The 19,655-nt window shown below is 41.1% G+C and overlaps 1 protein-coding gene across 1 annotated transcript in view; it reads right to left on the bottom strand.

Moving 5' to 3' along the window:
* Nucleotides 1-7,888, bottom strand: part of cadpsb (Ca2+-dependent activator protein for secretion b) — a 70,672-nt gene extending 62,784 nt beyond the window's left edge. The window contains exon 1 of the mRNA XM_079461367.1: nt 7,260-7,888. Coding sequence (XP_079317493.1) covers nt 7,260-7,598 — 339 coding nt within the window. The 5' untranslated portion in view covers nt 7,599-7,888. The remainder of the gene's footprint in view (nt 1-7,259) is intronic.
* Between the last annotated feature and the right edge of the window lie 11,767 nt (nt 7,889-19,655).

Genomic DNA, 19,655 nt, shown 5'->3' with positions numbered 1-19,655 from the left:
CCTTGTTTACATTCACTCAGCTGTATGCACAGGAATAAACAGTGCAATGACCTCTGACAGACGAGACTAATCTAAAAGACAAAAGCTCATCCATCTCTCTATTTTCCCTCTCCATCTATCCATCCATTCACTTATCTGTCCGTCTGTCTGTCTGTCTTAAAATATTGCTCCCAAATCTACATTAGTAGCTTCAGGAGAGGCTAAATTTGTTCCCTAGTTGGGTCATAATTTAATTAAAGCAGCCCTTAAAATAGCCACCATTTATTCTGCTATTTAATAATTCACAGACAAATGTAAAAGATCTGCTATATAAAGAAGATTTAAGGACTTCCAGCTGGATGTTTATTACTTCGGACAAAATGAATCTGCCCGTCTCTTCTGTTTCTCACCTGTCCATTTCTCTCGGTGCGCCTAATGAACCGACAAATTTCATCCCTCTTACCCTGTTATATTAATAAGGTAATTTCAGAATCTCCAAATCTCGTTTGAGGAGAGCCAGCACCGCTCTCTTATCTCCACGGGAAACCTCTCCTAACTAACTCACACGTCTCTCAGGGTCTTCTAATCTACTTTATGTCCTCCACTGCTGTTCTATTACAGTCCGTCATTGTTGTGTCCTTGCTGCTCTCTTTACATCAGACCATATTCTTTCCTGCAGTATATTTTCTTCGTCTCAATGCCCTGTGAAACTTTAGAATGTGATTTTTCATCTGAAAATCGTGTGTGTAAAGAAAATGTACCTTTTGAAAACGTCTATCACATGTGTGTGCACTGCGTAAATTATTTTCTAAATACATTTCAGTGAACACATTTAAACATTCTTAAAAGGTATAGTTCAACCAACAAATAAAAATTCTGTCTGTCTAGTTGTTCCAAACCTGTATTCATTTCTTTGTTTGGTTGAATAAAAAGAGATACTGTATTTGGAAGAATGTTAGCAACTAACATTACCGGGGCATCATTGACTACATAGTAGGAAAGATTATTGTTTTTTTGTTGTTCTTGGGGGTGAGTAAATCATGAAAGAATTTAAGTTTTTTGATGAACTATCCACTTTAATAATTTTCATAAAAAAAAGCGTAGAAGTTATAATAATATATTTAGTACGTTTTATACTTATTTTTTTGTTTCTTAAAAACTGTCAATAGAGCTTGTCAATCGACGTCACGCTGTGTTGCATGCTGGGTGTCGCAGCCATATTTGTAGGTGGTAGCGGCTCTTTTCTGCTAGTGAGTGCAGTTCAATGTTATATAGTTTGACTTGATTTATTCATATTTTCCACCGCTCTAATTCTCTTCACACCACTGTACGCAAAAGCAAGATGAGAGCCGCAGTAAAACAAATCGAACGCTAGTAAACAACCTCCAAAGATGGCGGCGCCGCCCCAGCATGCAACGCGCTGTGACATCGAATAACAAGCTTTAAACAACATAATATTCGGTGAAAATTCTGCTGCTCACCTAAATCTATTTTGTTTTAATATTTTTATCTCGAAATCAATTGTAAATACAATTAAGATAAATACCACACTTGAATGTACTTCATAATGTCACAAATCTGCCATCTGTAGCAACACAAAGTCATTATTAAAGCAAATCACTCTGTTGCCATCTCAGTAGTACCTACGGGCAGATGTTTTAAAGGCATAGAGGTACAGCTACTAAATGGAGATTGAGGAAGGACTGAAATCTCCAAAACTATTGGCCAAAATAAGGTCTCAAAAAAGTCAAAACACACTTACGTATGTGCTGTGTAAATGGTGCTAGTGACCATGTCGCTATTTCTCAACATTCACAAAAAACAAAACAGTGCTTGAATTAGAATTTCAAAAGACATGTATCTGGGATTATTAATGCAAACTCAGTTTTATAACTTGTTTTTTATTTCAAAGCCAATCGCAGACAAGACCAAAGGGGACTGGTAATTTCCACAGTTTTCACTGCTCTGAAAATTCCATCTACATAATATTAAGATGGTTTACATCCATGCTACTTGAAATCTGCTTTATTGAGCAAGATGAGTAGAGGACAAGACTTTATGAATTTTTTTACTTTTTGTAAAAATCCTCATGAGCTTCATACGGAACAAAATCAAACCAATGATTTATTGGTGTAGTCTTGTTTAATAACCGTCTGAGCTTTTTATAACAGCCTTCGTGTCTTTCGAGATCTTAATTTCTTGTTTCAAACTGTGTCACCCTCAGTCTTTCTCCATTTTTCATATTACAGACTGGCCTGCCATTAAAAATATTTGTGCATGTGTGTTATTGTGGTTGATGTTTCACACACGCGCACGCAAGCGACATGCTGGTAGCGCTGCTCTGTAAAAGACCTAAATTGGAAATCAGTGGAGAATGAAACTGAATTTGTGAGCCTGGCAACTCGATACAGGCACACTAACTTCATTCATCATACAAAGCTGCTCTGATTTGCCTTCCTGTCAGAACCCTTCCTTTGAGAATAAAATCATGTGGCCTGCAGCCGTACCCAGTGGGACCCTCAGACCGTAAAGCAAACCTTTGGGGTCAGTCTTGTTGGGTTTGATTGCGCTAAATACTCTGAAACACACGCTCTGATTTAACTCAAACCATCTTGTTCAATAAAAGAAAAAGTGCATCAGTATCTTCTCTCACTTATCTACTTACTTGGGACAGGCATTATTTCAATGCACATTACATACAAACTCCAATTTTAAGAAATTGCATAATTTCTAGATCCTGCATGTCTTTTTGACTACACAGCTTCACCGAGACCAGCAATTTGCTTCTGGTTCCTGTTTGCAATGTGACAAAACACATTAAATGCACAGCACATACATCAAGGCATCTAAAATCTAGCCAAAAGCTAAAGCCTTGCAGGAAAGTAAATAGTCTAGCAGTGAGTGACAGCACAATACTGCAGCCCCTTTGTGCTCTTTTCACAAGGTCAATCGAAAGGTGCGGCGATGAGACCCGAACAATAGTCGAGATTAGCCTGTCATCATGTGTTATCCCATATGCACAGTGTTACTGTGTCAGTGGACCACGATGCTGATGTGAAGCTTCAATACAGATGTTCTTCAATACAGATGATCTTTTCTGAGCATTGAAGCTTTATCCAAATGGAATTTAATGCTGATGAAAGACATCTAATTGATTTGATGCTGGTAAATATGAAATTCAATAACAGACGTTTATGTTTAGACGTGTTCAACAGAAGAAGTCTAATGCTTTTGTAATTTAAACTAGAACATAGAAATTGTGCTTAGTTGGATGGTTGACAACCCCTAAGTCTTGCACTATGCCCTTGCCTCTACAAGATTAGCATATTTCAGTTTCCTTTAGAACGCTCTCCATTAAAGATACAGATTGCAACCTTATTGAACAGGTAATTGTCTGAGATCAAAAACATCAGGTAGTTAGTTAAAACATGGAAGATCAAAATAAAGACTTGGAGCAAGGGCAAGGGGCAGGAAAACTCATCTGCAGATAGGTTGCTGCTGAACCGACACCAAGATTTGTTTCGCCAGCTAAGCAGAAGACAAACCCTTGAGTCATTGCCAATGTTGTCCTGAGAGGAGTCACTGCTTACACAGAACTCAGCATTTTGCAAAACAACAAAATAAAAACTCAAAAGCTAAATATATTTTCATGACTTTGATTAACACATTTGGTAGTTCACCTCGCAGATTAGGTGGGACAGATAGTAATAGTATTTGGCGTGCTGTCCGAGGGCAAGGGCTCCAAGCTCTGTGATTCTCCCTGAACTCTGCACACCTGCCCCTTGACCGGGGAGAGGGCCCCAGGCTCAGTGTATGCCCGAACCCGGCACATATCCCGGTGCTGAGGTGAACCAAGGCTTGTGGTGTGCCATTGGCATGGCAAAGGGACATTGCAAACCATTGCAGAAAATGGAAACAAGGCGGCTTGACTATTTATAGGGCTGATAGGATGATTGCTGTGATTGCTAATCGAAAGCCAGCCGAGTTAATTGATTGCTGTGATTGCTAATCGAAAGCCAGCCGAGGTAGTTATCTGCACGTGCTCCCCCTGAACCTTGTTAATAAGACATTATTGCCCAGTTTCACAGACAAGGCTTAAGACTAGTCCCAGACTAAAATGAAAGTTTGAGTTTTCGCAACTGAAAATAAATTGCCCTGACATGTCTTAAAATATGTCATAGCCATTGTTTTGTCTCAAGATGCACACTGTAATATAACTACAGGAAACTTTAGACTTCAAAGCTAACGAAAAAAGCGTAACCTAAAAATACTGATAAAACAGTCAAGCAAACTGTGAAACCATATAGAGGATTGTGGCAAGTATCATGATAGAAATAATACAGTATTTAATGTAGCTTCAGCAAATTTGTATTATTTTTTTGATAATGCTTAATCCTGTTGTTTGAGCTGTCAACATGTGACCTGCGTTAATGTTTTTTAAACATTTATTTTTGTCATTTTTGCATTCATTGTATAATGCAGTGATAGAGAGCACAGAAAGTGGGAGCGAAGGGGGTGGGATCAGGAAATACCACGAGACGGGAATCGAACCTGGATTACCCGATGTGCAACCGCTCCAGGTATCCAAGCACTGCCAACCAGGCTATCGGCTTTGAAAAAAATGAACAACTTGGAACACAAAATACATTATTAAATTAAACACCAGCAATCGCAATGGTGCTACAAGCAAAAGTATTGATCTAAGGATGCTCTGCTAGTTCTAGAGGTGACAAACATCTCAGTGTAGGACTTTGCAATCTGTTAGTGGCTCGACATCTTTATAACGTCTTGTTACGGGACCACCTCATCTGCTGGAAGGGGCATGCATGTATAATCAGTGATGAAATCAAACACGGGAAGGATACAGATCATTGAAATTCTATCTTCCCTCAAGGCCTAAGAGCAAAACTGCTGATAGACCTCTATCGTGTTCCTGCATCGTTTAAGGTTTAAGCAAGGGCTGCCGGACCAGACCAGGAGCTCATGAGAGGAGATACAGAGATGCTGCGGTCAGCATACTAATCACTCACAGAGAAAGCAACAAAGTGACTGAAGGGAGTAAAAATGTGTTCTACATGCAAGAGACAATGAGGTTCTCATTTAACGGAAGACCACATTACTGTCACATAATTGAATGTTAATGGATCACGTATGGTAAACAGTTTGAGTTTAACCTTTCTAAAAGCAACAAAGATGAATGAAACATGGATACTGGGCACTAGGGAGCTATAAGGCTTTTGTGAATAAACTAGAATTTAATGTCAAGAATTAAATGCTCATGTTCCATGACAAGATTGGATGGAGCTGATAACATGCTTGGCCAACAGAACAGATACATTCAATGAAGCCCAAGGGTTGAGATTGATGTAGAATAAATTACTTCTTTGTATTTAATAATAAACAAAAAACAAATCGGGGTGACATGGAATCAACATTTGATATTTTGGTGGTTATAAAAAATAAAGCAGCACGCATTATGTTATACTGAATAACCAGGTACTTTCTATTCTTTTGATGCACAAAAGAAAAAACTATTCTTTAGATACTTATGGCTCGACAGAAAAACGTTGAATGCTTTATGAGTAAAAGAAAGTATATAGAACACATTTAATTATGATTTTTAAATATGATTGCATAGTAATAAATGAGTTTTGATATTCTTGACTGTGAAGTTAAATGGAACAGCTACTACCCGCCTGCAGCATGAACATATGGAAATGCCATTGTTTTTTGAAAACACTGTTTTTCACCCAACATACTTAATGATATTGCTGCCCTTTAAGATACCGTTTGAAAAGACTTTTCTGCTTTGAACTGGCATTTAAGCCAGTTTTAAGTCATTTTTCATATTCACAGAGTTATTCAAAGAACCTTATATAAAACACAGTTGAAAAAAAATCTTACGTGTCTTGCATCATAAACACAGGGAACAAAAAGTTATTCAATTTCCTTGTCCCAGGTATACAAGATTCATATGAATGATTCTGAGTCACTAAGGTGATCGACTGAATGACTCTACTAAACTAAAGAGACCCTATCAGTGACTCACTCGACTCTGAGATTCATTGTAATGACCCAAATACCAGCAGGCCTGATTCACTCAATTGAATCAGCACCCATTGTGCGGATCAGAGCTTTGACTTGTAATACGAGTAATGACAAACAGCAGGTATTCCAGTGCAACGCCGTATTGATCAATGCTTCTACATCTATAATGGCTTCCATGACCCAGTGAGAAAGCCGAGCATTGAATAACAATACAGTAGAATAAATGCACGCACAGCTGTTCATTGAAGTCCATTGTATACTGCTCTGAATAAGCCGTATTGCACTAAATCCAGGGCTGTTCATAGCTAACTTATAATATTAACTCTTGCTGTTAACTGTGGTTTCAGAGAATGTTGTAAATAGTCAGGAGGATCAGCTTGGATCAATACCCGGGGGAAATTGGATGGGACCTCTGATACCTCTTTGAACACGGAAGCGTTTTTACGGTCAGTAACTGAAATCTATAACAAATTTCTTTTTGTTTCTTTCATTTATAAGTCAATAGTTTGCCAAAGGGAACAGCACTCGTAAAGTCTCAGTGTAAATGATGAGCACAGATTTGGTCGATTTTAAGATGTGGTACATTTTATTTTTAACAGAGACTTAATGCCCTCAATAAAACAACTGTGCATCTTTACTGAATAATGAGGGGAAAGTTATAATATGGCGAAATATTTTCCTCGGGTCACATAACACGTGTCTCGATTGTGTTTTTTTGACCTTGCGAACAGTTGCATCCCACATTCGCATCTGTTACACCAAAAGTCACCTTGGAAGATGAATGAGCGTAGCGTGAGATGGCGCAAACGGGGCTGAATATCCTATCACCGCATGACTGCACACAACCAGCGACTTCCAATGCGAGCGAGTCACATGACTGTACTACGGCAACGAGACCGCTTTATTTTGGTCCATCGCCCTCTTGTAGAATATCTATAATTAGAGCTCGTCTCGTGCGCCCGAATGTGACCGAACGTGGCCGAATTCGTTCGGCCTGTGGGCTTCGCGACAGGACTCTCCGAGCGGCCGTGATTTCACAGCCCAACGTTTCCGTTTCTTCCCATCCCATGCAGGTGTCCCGTGAACAATATGGTGCATTCGCTTTAACATTTATCTCATCTTACGCATGCAACGGTATGTAGCGTTGCTGATAACGACACGAGCTGTTAAAATGAAGTGTGAAAGACGCATTTCTCAAGTCGAGACCTAAATTCCACTTTTCACATTCTTACCTTCAGCTGTCGCCTAGCCATGTCGGTCGGCTGCTTGGCGTTGAAGGGATAGGCGACGCATCGCATCACAAAAACATAGAGTTGAAGCTTCTTTTTTCGTTCCCCTTCTTCCCTCTGCAGTTTCTCCACGTCCTCCTTCTCCTGCTCGCTGGCGGCTGAAGGGCTCGGGCTGGACGGACGCACGCTGGAGCCTCGGCTGGTTGGTTGCAGCCTATCTGAGCTCTCACTGGTCCTGCTGGGGGAGATGCGAGTGGATCCGGACTGAGGGGCCATCACCTCTCTGCTTTCCTCTTCCACTATCCCGTCCGATTCTTCCTCGCTGGACGACGGATCCAACATTTTTGCTCTCGACTAACCGCGCGAGCTAATTCAACGCACGACGGGGTATTTGCAGCGTGAAACCTATCAATTTGTTGAGGTGATGCTCGGCATTCAGAGGGTTTATCGAGCGTCGGTTAATTTTGTATATCCTGAAACACTTCGCGTGCTGGAAGAAGATACACGAGCAGGATGCGGAAACAGACACTGCAATATCTTCACACGGCTTGAGCAAAGATGCTGGTGCTGCTGCATACGTGATCCGCGGTGTGCGTCCGTTCGCCAGTCATTGCGAGGGAATCGGGAGGAGAGGGGATGGGAGGGGCGCGCGCAGTGAAAAGAGCGAATGGTGGCCACTTCCTGCTGAGGCTCGCGTGAGACGCAGGCGCTGTCCGTGGTGCTGCTGGCGAGAGCGGGTCATTTCGGTCGAAATAACCGGTGAGCTTGGTTGACCCTGAGTAAGTGCTGTTATTCAAATTTACCTCGGTGATTCGACACAAGAAGGTCCTTTTGCGTCACTTTTTGTCCACAAAATATAGGCCACAATATATAAAACATTTTTAAACCGCATGCTCAAAGTCAAAATCAAACAATGTAAAATGTCTGCACAAAAAGCCTTAAATATTATTTAAATTATTTATTTGGCCACAAATGAAAATTCTTGCATCATTTACTTGCCTTCATGTCATGTATTTTTATCATCTGTTGAACACAAAAGAAAATATTCTAAGAAGTGGTTTGTGTCCATACAATGGCAGTCAATGGGGTCCGCTGTTGTTTTTTTGTTTCTAACGTTTTTAAAAATATCTTCTGTGTTCTGGAGAAGAAAGAAACAAACCCAAAAAAGTTAGAAGGACATGAGAGCGAGGGGGGGATTGTACATACTTAGAAACAAATGTATAAGATAATGCAATGTAAGTCGCTTTAAGCGTCTGCCACATAAATGTAAGGTACATACAGTTCTCATGAGCTTTTTTTTAAGGGGGAAGGGGACATTTAGCAGAATATGTTATTGGAGTATAGTGTTTTGCCTAAGGCAAGGATGGTAATAGAGGGTTTTGTCTAAAGTCACTACTTAACAAAACATGCCTTTGGGTCATTTTGAGAGCATTTCTGAAATAGAATTAAGCTATAAAACACTATATGAAGGGCGCTTGAATCCCCTAATAAAACTTCCAGAAAGTGTTACCATTTGTAGTCACAAGGAATATATTCAATAATCAAATCAGACAAAAAGAAAGAAAAGTCTGATAAATATCAGTTGTGGCTGATCTGATGACAGTTTGATTGATGACAGACCAATTGGTCACCCCATATTTATTATGTGAGATTTGCTTTCCTAAGATGTTGATCTCTTTATTGTTCACCTCTTTGTCTCACAATCCTTTTCAACTATATTTACAGATAAACATGTCTTATTTCTTGATATCAAATAATTCACACTAGAGGATTCAGGATTTGTTGCCATAAAAAATTGCATATTTGTATATATACTGTCTATATATTTTTTGACAATATTGAATTTCAAAGAGCTCTGTCTTACACTGTTATAAATACCCCAAATCACACAGCCCTATGACACTGAATATTTGCAGTCATATATCCAAAGGCGTATGGATTGTGCATTTTGCTGATGGATTGGAAAATTGTATTCCAATCATGTTAGATTGACACTCACTCATATCACATTTGTCAAGATTAAAAATCCATTTTGAAATCACATGTAAAACCACAGTGAAAGGTTTGTATTGCACTGTCCTTGGATTTATCATATTTAAAGAGAGATAATAATAAAGGGCAGTGTGAATATATTTTTTCCGTCCATGTGAAGGCTGCATAATAAATATACAAAGGGGCTGCAATATTATCGTGAAGAATAATAATCGTGGCCATAATCGTGAAGAATAAAAGACAGTATAAAAGTGTAAAGAAATCCTCATAAAAGCAAAAATGCTTTACATGCAGCCCACACATTTCTCTATGGGATTCGCGGGAGAATTAGCAGTAAGGACTATAAATACAAAATCCCAATGGTTGAGACTATCATACCAGATGTTCCGTAAGAGCGGTGCTCTCCAAAACACGTCTGCATGTTCGCACATTAGCTAAATATAACGGAGTGTGTTCAGTTAACTTTCAGAAAAATCACACTCCCGGAGTGTAGTAATGAACCAAACCGATATGAAAATATGTCTCACTGCAACAAAAGCAATTATACCTACAGAACATATTTTCTCTCTTTGTAAGGATGCAGTATCTTGCCAAACAGTTCTTTTGTTCAGGCATACACCATATTTTCTGTTATTTAAGAAGAGTTTTTCCACTTTTCATCTTAATGTTACTTTTATTTGTGTTTTACCTTATTGATTCTCTAAATTTGTGTTTCTGTGGCTCAACTGTTAAAGTCCAAGCAACTCCAATTAATTTATCCACTGTAGGTCATTTTGACTAACACTGTCAAATGCAAAACTGTAATCTATAATAGATCTGAAATGTGGTTTACCAATGCGTTTAGATGGTTAAACGATCCAAATTCTTAAGTCTCAATACTATGAGCCTCTCATCAGATCATTCCGGTTCAGTTTGCTTGTATGTAGCACAGATATTGGCATTCTAGATCGGCGAATCCACAGGATTCTTTGTGGAACAGTAGGGCCAGTGCTTCCTTTCCAGGCTTTCGCGAGTAGATTCTGGCACAAATGGTCCAGACACCCCCCGACCACCCCCATCTGCAGTAGCACTCTCTCTGCATCTTAACCATCAATAATTGATTGAGTTTCTCTCTGTCCTGCTTTACTTCAGCTTCAATGTATGTTAAGCTGTAAATTGAAGAAACCTGTAGGGCAAACTAATATTGGTTCTTCAATAGCTGGTTATGTCTTCCATTCTGTTAAATGCTTAAATTATATGTATAAGTAAACACTGTATATGGATACATTCATACAGCTGATGCTATAATTACTGTACATTACTTATCTGATGCATTAAACATTTTTAATACCACATCCTGTCTGGTAAACATGTAAAAGGCAAAAAATAAACATTTTGTCACGGTGTCGTGCCGGAGAGAGACAGACGAGAATCCAGGTATGCGAAAACGGGTAACTTTTAATAAATTAAACACAGACTGGTACACGTACATGGAGACATTCACGACAATCAATAACCGACAGGGGAACAAAGGAAACACAGGGTATAAATAGTCTTAAATGATGACAATGATCGCTGGCAGGTGCGGGAAACGGCGTGATACAAATGACAGACAGGTGCGGGATAGCAAATGAGTCCATGGGGAAAAACCGGCAGGGAAACGGACGGGAGTGTTACAGTACACCCCCCTCCCCAAAGGCGCGTCCTCGCGCCAACGAAACACCAGGGAGGGGGGGTGGGCAGCTGAGAGACTCGTGCGGGACATACAGACTAGGACGGGACAGGGAGTCACTCAGCTGGCTTCCCCCTGGCTTGGGGTCAGGAGGCTTGGGCTCGGGCTGTGGGTCCGGAGGCTTGGGCTCGGGCTGTGGGTCCGGAGGCTTGGGCTCGGGCTGTGGGTCCGGAGGCTTGGGCTCGGGCTGAGGGTCCGGAGGCTTGGGCTCGGGCTGAGGGTCCGGAGGCTTGGGCTCGGGCTGAGGGTCCGGAGGCTTGGGCTCGGGCTGTGGGTCCGGAGGCTTGGGCTCGGGCTGTGGGTCCGGAGGCTTGGGCTCGGGCTGTGGGTCCGGAGGCTTGGGCTCGGGCTGAGGGTCCGGAGGCTTGGGCTCGGGCTGAGGGTCCGGAGGCTTGGGCTCGGGCTGAGGGTCCGGAGGCTTGGGCTCGGGCTGAGGGTCCGGAGGCTTGGGCTCGGGCTGAGGGTCCGGAGGCTTGGGTTCGGGCTGAGGGTCCGGAGGCTTGGGCTTGGGCTCGGGCTGAGGGTCCGGAGGCTTGGGTTCGGGCTGAGGGTCCGGAGGCTTGGGTTCGGGCTGAGGGTCCGGAGGCTTGGGCTCGGGCTGAGGGTCCGGAGGCTTGGGCTCGGGCTGAGGGTCCGGAGGCTCGGGCTGAGGGTCCGGCGGCTTGGACTCTGGGCTATCCGGGGCCATGGAACGACTGGTGGGTGCCGGGCTCCCCGGATAGGCAATGTGCACCCCCCCAAAAAACATTTGGGTTGGCCCCTGGGGTTCCTTGGGCTCTGGAGAGGGCTCGGGCACGGGTTCGGAGGCCTGGTGAGGCTCGGGCACGGGTACGTAGGCCTGGTGAGGCTCGGGCACGGGTACGGAGGCCTGGTGAGGCTCGGGCACGGGTACGGAGGCCTGGTGAGGCTCGGGCACGGGTACGGAGGCCTGGTGAGGCTCGGGCACGGGTACGGAGGCCTGGTGAGGCTCGGGCACGGGTTCGGAGGCCTGGTGAGGCTCGGGCACGGGTTCGGAGGCCTGTTGAGGCTCGGGCACGGGTTCGGAGGCCTGGTGAGGCTCGGGCACGGGTACGGAGGCCTGGTGAGGCTCGGGCGCTGGCACGGGAGTGCATCGGGGCGCTGGCACGGGAGTGCATCGGGGCGCTGGCACGGGAGTGCATCGGGGCGCTGGCACGGGAGTGCATCGGGGCGCTGGCACGGGAGTGCATCGGGGCGCTGGCACGGGAGTGCATCGGGGCGCTGGCACGGGAGTGCATCGGGGCGCTGGCACGGGAGTGCTTCGGGGCGCTGGCACGGGAGTGCTTCGGGGCGCTGGCACGGGAGTGCTTCGGGGCGCTGGCACGGGAGTGCTTCGGGGCGCTGGCACGGGAGTGCTTCGGGGCGCTGGCACGGGAGTGCTTCGGGGCGCTGGCACGGGAGTGCTTCGGGGCGCTGGCACGGGAGTGCTTCGGGGCGCTGGCACGGGAGTGCTTCGGGGCGCTGGCACGGGAGTGCTTCGGGGCGCTGGCACGGGAGTGCTTCGGGGCGCTGGCACGGGAGTGCTTCGGGGCGCTGGCACGGGGGTGCATCGGGGCGCTGGCACGGGGGTGCATCGGGGCGCTGGCACGGGGGTGCATCGGGGCGCTGGCACGGGGGTGCATCGGGGCGCTGGCACGGGGATGCATCGGGGCGCTGGCACGGGGGTGCATCGGGGCGCTGGCACGGGGCAAAAGTTTTATACAAAAAAATTTTCTTTGCAATTCTTTACCCTTCTATTTCTCGATCTCTTCATAATGTTTAAATCTCTATCAAATGAATACTGAACACTAATCACTAATCCCAAGCTTGAGAAAGTTGTTTCTTTAAACACCATGTTCCTTCGTACCGGTCAATACTTATTATTGGGTCATAATAGGAATTCTGGGACATTCCTACAGTGTTCATTTAAATTCCTGTAAATTCTCATCACTCTTGAGATGAAGTAAACAGAAAAAAAGCCAGATGGGATAACTTATCGATAACGATAAACGATAGTTATTTGACATTGGAAGCTGATAACCGATATATTGGCTGATATACAGTATCTAAATATAAATATAAAACTGCTTAAGACTGAAACAAAAGGCACTGCTTTTATATGAAAAAACTCACAGCAGAAAACAAGGAAACCATTGGTTATCTTTTCCCCCTGAGAATCATGTAACAAGTCGGGATGCACAATAAATTATCGGCCATATCGTTATTGGCTGATAAATGGTCATTTTTAATATTATCTGTATCAGCCGTTTACACTAGTATACGATTCTTCAACATTCAAACGTTTCTGGTATATTTTTATTTAAAGGTCCAGTGTATTTTTTGGGATGATCTATTGATAGAAATGCAATATAATGTACATAACTTTGTCTTCAGAGGTGTATAAAGAGCTTACACAATGAAGCGTTAAGTTTTTATTAGAATGAGCTATTTCTATGTACATACACCTTGCATGTAATTCGCCATGTTCTGTCGTAGTGTTCCGAAAGGGAGGGGGAGGGGTGGAGTGGAGTGAGCGGTCGATCGGTTGCAATTCCCAACCTTGCCTCTAGATATTACTTACTGGACCTTTAATAAACAAATTATAAATGTTCTTCCAGAGAAACCCAGAAAAATTGTCTTAATAGCCACAGGTCTCAAGACAGAAAGCATTCAGCAGTCTGATTCAAACAATATCATTTTGTCCCTACAATTTACATCTAAATACTGTACGTACATCAACAATTTTATGCTAATAGCAGTAAGTGAATGATCACGACAGAAAGACAGTACTGTACTGTATTTTAATCGTGAGCAGCGTGCAGCTGAAGAAGTTAAACCAGAGGAAATGAATTATGATTTACTGGCTATAATATATTGACATCAATTTTCTTATTGGCAGATACAGATAACATTAAAAATGACCATTTCGCTTTGTCAGTCTCTAGTGTACAATCCTTTGTACAATCTCTTTGCCTTTCAATGCAGAAACAGGTATTCACATTTGTGTACAAGATTCAGGTATGCTAGACACGTTCATTCTACCAATATATTCTTATAACTATTGTTTCCTCAGTCTGTGTGAGGCAATTAGACCTATTTGAAATGAAACAACAGTGAGGGGATGGGGACACGGGTAGAGGTGTACTGTTCTGGTAATCAATCAACAAAAAACCCTTCATTTGCATATTAATCAAACCCACAGCTCTCATACCATGGCAACCCTACAAATGTATTAAAAATATATTGTCATAAAGGTTTCAGTTGAATTTCTAGTTCTGAGCCACGTCACCTTTGTGAGTAGCAAATCACAGCCCATGACTACTTCCAAATACAGATAATCACTTACAAAGAAAACTGTGCTTTCAAGACATTCCATGGAGTCTTTAACGCAAAAACCTTCATTAAAAAGTAATACGGTTATGAGCACTTAAAAAATTGTTGTTGTAATGTTGTTAAAAATGCATTTGGTGTGTGTGTCTGAGTACAGGGAAGGGTCATGGGAAAATGACAGAGCGTGTGAATTTGAGCAGGTCAATGGCGAAGGCTAAGTGCTGGGGTTGTGCTAAAAAAAGTTCTATAAAATATTAAAATATTGAAAAAGCAATGTTTTTTCTCTCCCACACTCAACATGGTAAAACGGGACAAGTGCACTGTACTGTATGAACATGGCACCTATCAAATGGTTTCCATGACCACAGTCGAGGGACCTTTATATGCATTGCAAAAATACAAAGCTCAGATCTTATTGATGTGCATTAGGCCTACGCATGCTTTCTATTTGCTTCATCTGTCAGATGTTTATTGTTCATCAAAGTCTACGATGATAAACCAGCTTTACATTCATCCTAGGGAAACCCTCTCCATCACTTTCCTCTGGCAGAACAAAGTTGGATTTAAGAGAAGAATTGTTTCCAAATATAAAGCAGTAATGCACTAGTCCTTTATCTGGTACAGCACCAAAAAATAGGACAACACCAAAGGCCTTCCGTTTCACATTTTAACCGGATTGTAAAAACCAAAAGCATTATGTTTAGATCAAAGTGGATTTACAGTGAAATATGTATTCTGTTTTTCTAGTCTTTAACAGCGTGGGATCCTTTCTTTCTTCTCCCTTTTGCACTAGATAGAGACAGACGAGAGAAGAAAGCCTGAAAAAGAGTCATTAAATGTGCAGTGAAGAGTAACCGCCTTCCTCTCTTCAGGCATTGTAAAAAAATCTCACTGTTGTCAGAGCTTCAGACCTGCCAAACACCAGGAAACACAAACTCCTTCCACACAAACTCATTTAATATTTTAACATATCAAAAGAGTGAAATAAATCAGAAGTGTCTAGAAAACTGTATATTTGTACAAATTCTTTATACAAAATGCCATATTTGCACAAGATGCTGTTTGGAACATTATCAAGTCATGCTGGGATAACAAGGATCATTAGGTTTTTCCACAAACGTGTGGAGTCATGCCAGTTTGAGTGGGCATTGTCATTAAGCCAATTGAAATATTCTTAAATATGTAAATGTTCTTCCAGTTAAATTGTTGCATTTACTGTATATGTTATAAAAAGTTAAAATGTTTCTATTTACCAAAATACAAGCAGTGATCTTGGGCTGTATAAACCTTTGTACAAGTATTGGATGTACACATGCTTTTAAACAAAGGATGCTATGAAGCGTTTAGATAGGGATCAATACAAAAATGCCAGCTAAAAATCTATAAAATGTCAGGTTACCCAGTCAATTACATAAACCCAATGCTATATATCAGTCTAAACCACCAACATAGGCATTGCATCGCCTTATAAAAGATTAATTCCGCTGACATTCCTAAAGACATGCACCAACTGTGCTTTGATTCATTGAACACCGTGCACCATACAGTACATGGTATAAAGGGAACCTGTAAAATTGCCTACAATTTTCTCTTTTCAACAGCCCTTTTGTTAGCTGCATATTATGATATATCTAATAAGGCACTCCACAATTCTTTTGTATTATTAAAGTCTTTTTCTTCCCACTTATACATTATTGATATTCAGTACAAGCATAATTAAATGCATATGCCACATTATAGTTAAATATTGAAGTTTGTATTTGTTTTCACTCTGCCTATAGAATTAGTTTCACAGATAAGCTGATGTTTCAGCAGCAGGCCATTTGTTTAGTTTTGTATCACCCTTGTTGACGTGTTGCTTGTGTTGGCATGGGGTTTGCTCGCCAAAGGCAGCCCGCATCACTGGCTCTATTCTGGAAAATACATTTGTTGTCCACCCTAATGCAAAAATACCACCTTATGTGAACAGTGAGGCTGATAGGAGGCCAGAATGAAATTGACTTTGAGTGGATACTGGCACAGCGATCTAAAGCAACAATGCAAAACAAAAGTTCAGAAACAGAAAAAGTAAGTGGAAAAGAGAAGGCCAAGAGTCATAAATAATAGTAAAATGAGACAATCATGAACAACTAAAATCAGGTATATTTGTTATGTTTTTGACACACCCTTTTGCAACAAAGCTGTCAACAAGGAGCATCAGGGACCTCATCCTACAGTTTTTAGAAGATTGAAATCCAGCTGACAACAGGAACAGTCCATCACAGAAATAAAGCTTAATTAAAGGAAAAGACGTTTCTTGGCTAAAGCAGAGATAACAGGACTAAGGCGATTAAGGCTTGTAATAAAACGAATGAGTTATTATTAATGACTCACGAGGACGACCAGCAACAAGTCTCGTGCGTCATTATCATATGTCCAAATGTGAAATGCGTATGCAGTCAAATTGGTAAACATATTGACAAATAGGCTACCAGTGCAAAAGGTATACAGTTGTTTTTCGGGGGTTAACAGCACTTATTTAAAAACAACATTGTAAAAAAAGAATGGCAAACATATCCTGGAGAAGCAAATGAGAAAATGGCTTTTGTATGGTTTTATTTGAATGATAATTTAGATAATCAAGATTACACAAGCGCTGGCCTCGATTAAGCATTTGGAAAGCTATTGCTTTTGATGACAAAGAGGGATCGGTTTTGTATATTTTACTTATTAACTCCAATATTATACCACTGCAATATCGGAGGCTGCACTCTCAGGACCACAATTCTGGGGCCTTATTTAAACCTTATTGTTGAGAAATTGTGACTATCTAGCATGATATAATAAGTAATAGTAAATAAACAAGAAATCATGGTATGGCCTTTTCAGTCACTAGATCAACCACATTTCAAGTATAGAGTGAAGAGACACAATGACGACTCTGGGCACAGATTTAAGATTGTGTTTATTTTATAAAATCACAACAGAATAGTTGAACAGACAAACACACAAAAACGATTAAATAATGAACATTCAGTTGAACATTTTCAACTCTCTACTTTTAATTTTCGTATTTAAAAGTGACCACAGAGCACACACACAATTTATTTTACATTTCCTGACCTTTAAATATTTAGAGCGCAGATTCCAAGTATGCAGAAGTACCTACCAATTGGATTTTCTCCCCTCTTTTCTCAATTTCTTCAGTATCCCTTTATTAAATTCTTCCACTTCACTGAAATAGAAAATGGAGAACATCACTGCTGGGTTAACAGAAATACTGGTAACGCTTACAAAACATTGGACTTTGTGTAAAAAAAAGGATATCTTACCTGTGAAGATAATCTGGACCAGAGATGAAGACCTGCTCCGCCAGTGACAATTTTTTCAGCCCAGGCCATATATGATGGCCTATCACAATTAAATGGTACATTGAAATATACACAGGTCTTTACATAATCATTATACAGTATAATATACAGTAGGCTATGAAAGGACAGAAACATTCACAATACATTACATTCAAGAATCTACCTTCTTGGATTGTTATGCGTTTTCTTGAAAAAGAGAAAAGGTCAAATTAAAATTTTTAAGTTAATTTAATATAGATGAATAGACTGAGGCCGAAGCCTAGTACTTGACCAATTTATTCATTAATCTTCATACTATTGCCTGCACTGAGCTGTGTCCTTGAATAGACTACACAGTACATTACAAAATCTAGCACATGGTATTTTAACAGTCAATTATTGTGATGTCAAATGTAACAATCAACATTAAAGAAACAGTGTCAAAATGAAGAGACGTGCGTCGTTCGATTAACAAATTGACCTTGAGCACGAGAAACAATGAATAATGAACATGGTTACACAACGAAGAGTGCTACAGTGTATTGTGCTTGCTTGGCCTAGAATTAATAATCATCCCATAGTCACAAAATCAACATAAGCTTGCCAGTCGTGCATGCTACGTGCTATATATGTACATTCTCTTGGTCTGTCTTTAAGGTCCTCTGACCGGGACCTTTTAACAATCCCTAGAATACGTCTTAAGATGAAAGGTGACCGTGCTTTTTGTACTGCCCTACCAATGCTATGGAACTCGGTCACTCTAATACTGAGATCAATGGGCTCTATAGACTCTTAAAAAAAACACATAAAGACGCACCTTTTTGGACTTTTAATGAATAAATACAGTTGGCCGGATCATACATTTCTTAGACATTTGGTCTCTAATTGTTTTTAGTTTATATTTGCCTATCTCTATTTTTGATATGTTTTTCTGATTGTGTTGAAAAAGCACTTTGTGTTTCCTTGTCTGTGAAAGGTGCTATATAAATACATTTTACTTACTTACTTACTTACTTACTTACTTACTTACAGTTTCGTTAAACGAATATACTTTCATTTAAACCGAAAGTATATGAATCCACATTTGACACACACACACACACTGATTGTCGTCCATTCTGCAAATACAATCGACGCACTCGACTCTCAACTTCCGTTGTCGCAGGGTCCTAGAATTGCGTTCCCAGATATGCGGTCCTGAGAGTGCAGCCTCCGATATTGCAATCAGATACTACTCATTAACGTTGATAAAGTAACGGTATTTTAAAACCATTTCCAACACAACATTTCCCCTAGTGGTGAAAAACAGTGACAGCACCTTACAATTCGGGAAGTATGTGTGCACAAGAAGACGAGGAAAAAATCACAGAGAAGTCATTTTAAGAATTTGACTAGTCATTGGCCTGTTTGTGAAAGAAAGTCATTAACAATAAAACAACTATAAGTGCATCTGATCTGAATGTTAAAGGAATAGGAGACATGAGTGTCAGGCAGCAGATGGCAGCATTGCATAACAATACAGGTAATGCTTCAAAGTAATAAACCCACCACTCTCTCTCTCTCTCTCTCTCTCTCTCTCTATCTCTCTCTCTCTCTCCTTCCCCCATTGTTACTTTCATGCCTTGTTCTTTAATATTTTCGTCATGTTCATCTTTGTTTACTTAATATCTTGGCTATGTGAAAAGAGGAGATAAGAGAGAAACATCACAGAAAGAAAAGAGAAACACCTCATGTTTGATCATTGACTCATATTGAATATTTTACTGTAGGCTAATACTTAGTCACCAAGAAACGGAAGTTGCAATTGACTTCCTTTCCAGATCGTGACGTATATCCGAGTGAAACGGCGAACAATTTTCCTGTTTGATTTCATGTTGACTTTTCAACGCATGAGCCCCATACAAATGAGAGAATGTAAATATTATAGTGCATAGTGTTAAGCAATCCAAGCTAGAATTATAACTGTCAGAATTGTCATGGATACAATTAAAGTAAAATATTGCAATTACCATTAACCTGACAGGAGCACAGATGACAAGT

Source organism: Barbatula barbatula (genome assembly GCF_947034865.1).
Source record: "Barbatula barbatula genome assembly, chromosome: 7".
In the NCBI taxonomy this organism is placed as follows: domain Eukaryota; kingdom Metazoa; phylum Chordata; class Actinopteri; order Cypriniformes; family Nemacheilidae; genus Barbatula; species Barbatula barbatula.
Note: the sequence above shows the minus strand (reverse complement) of the source record. Positions and strands in the feature narration are given on the sequence as shown.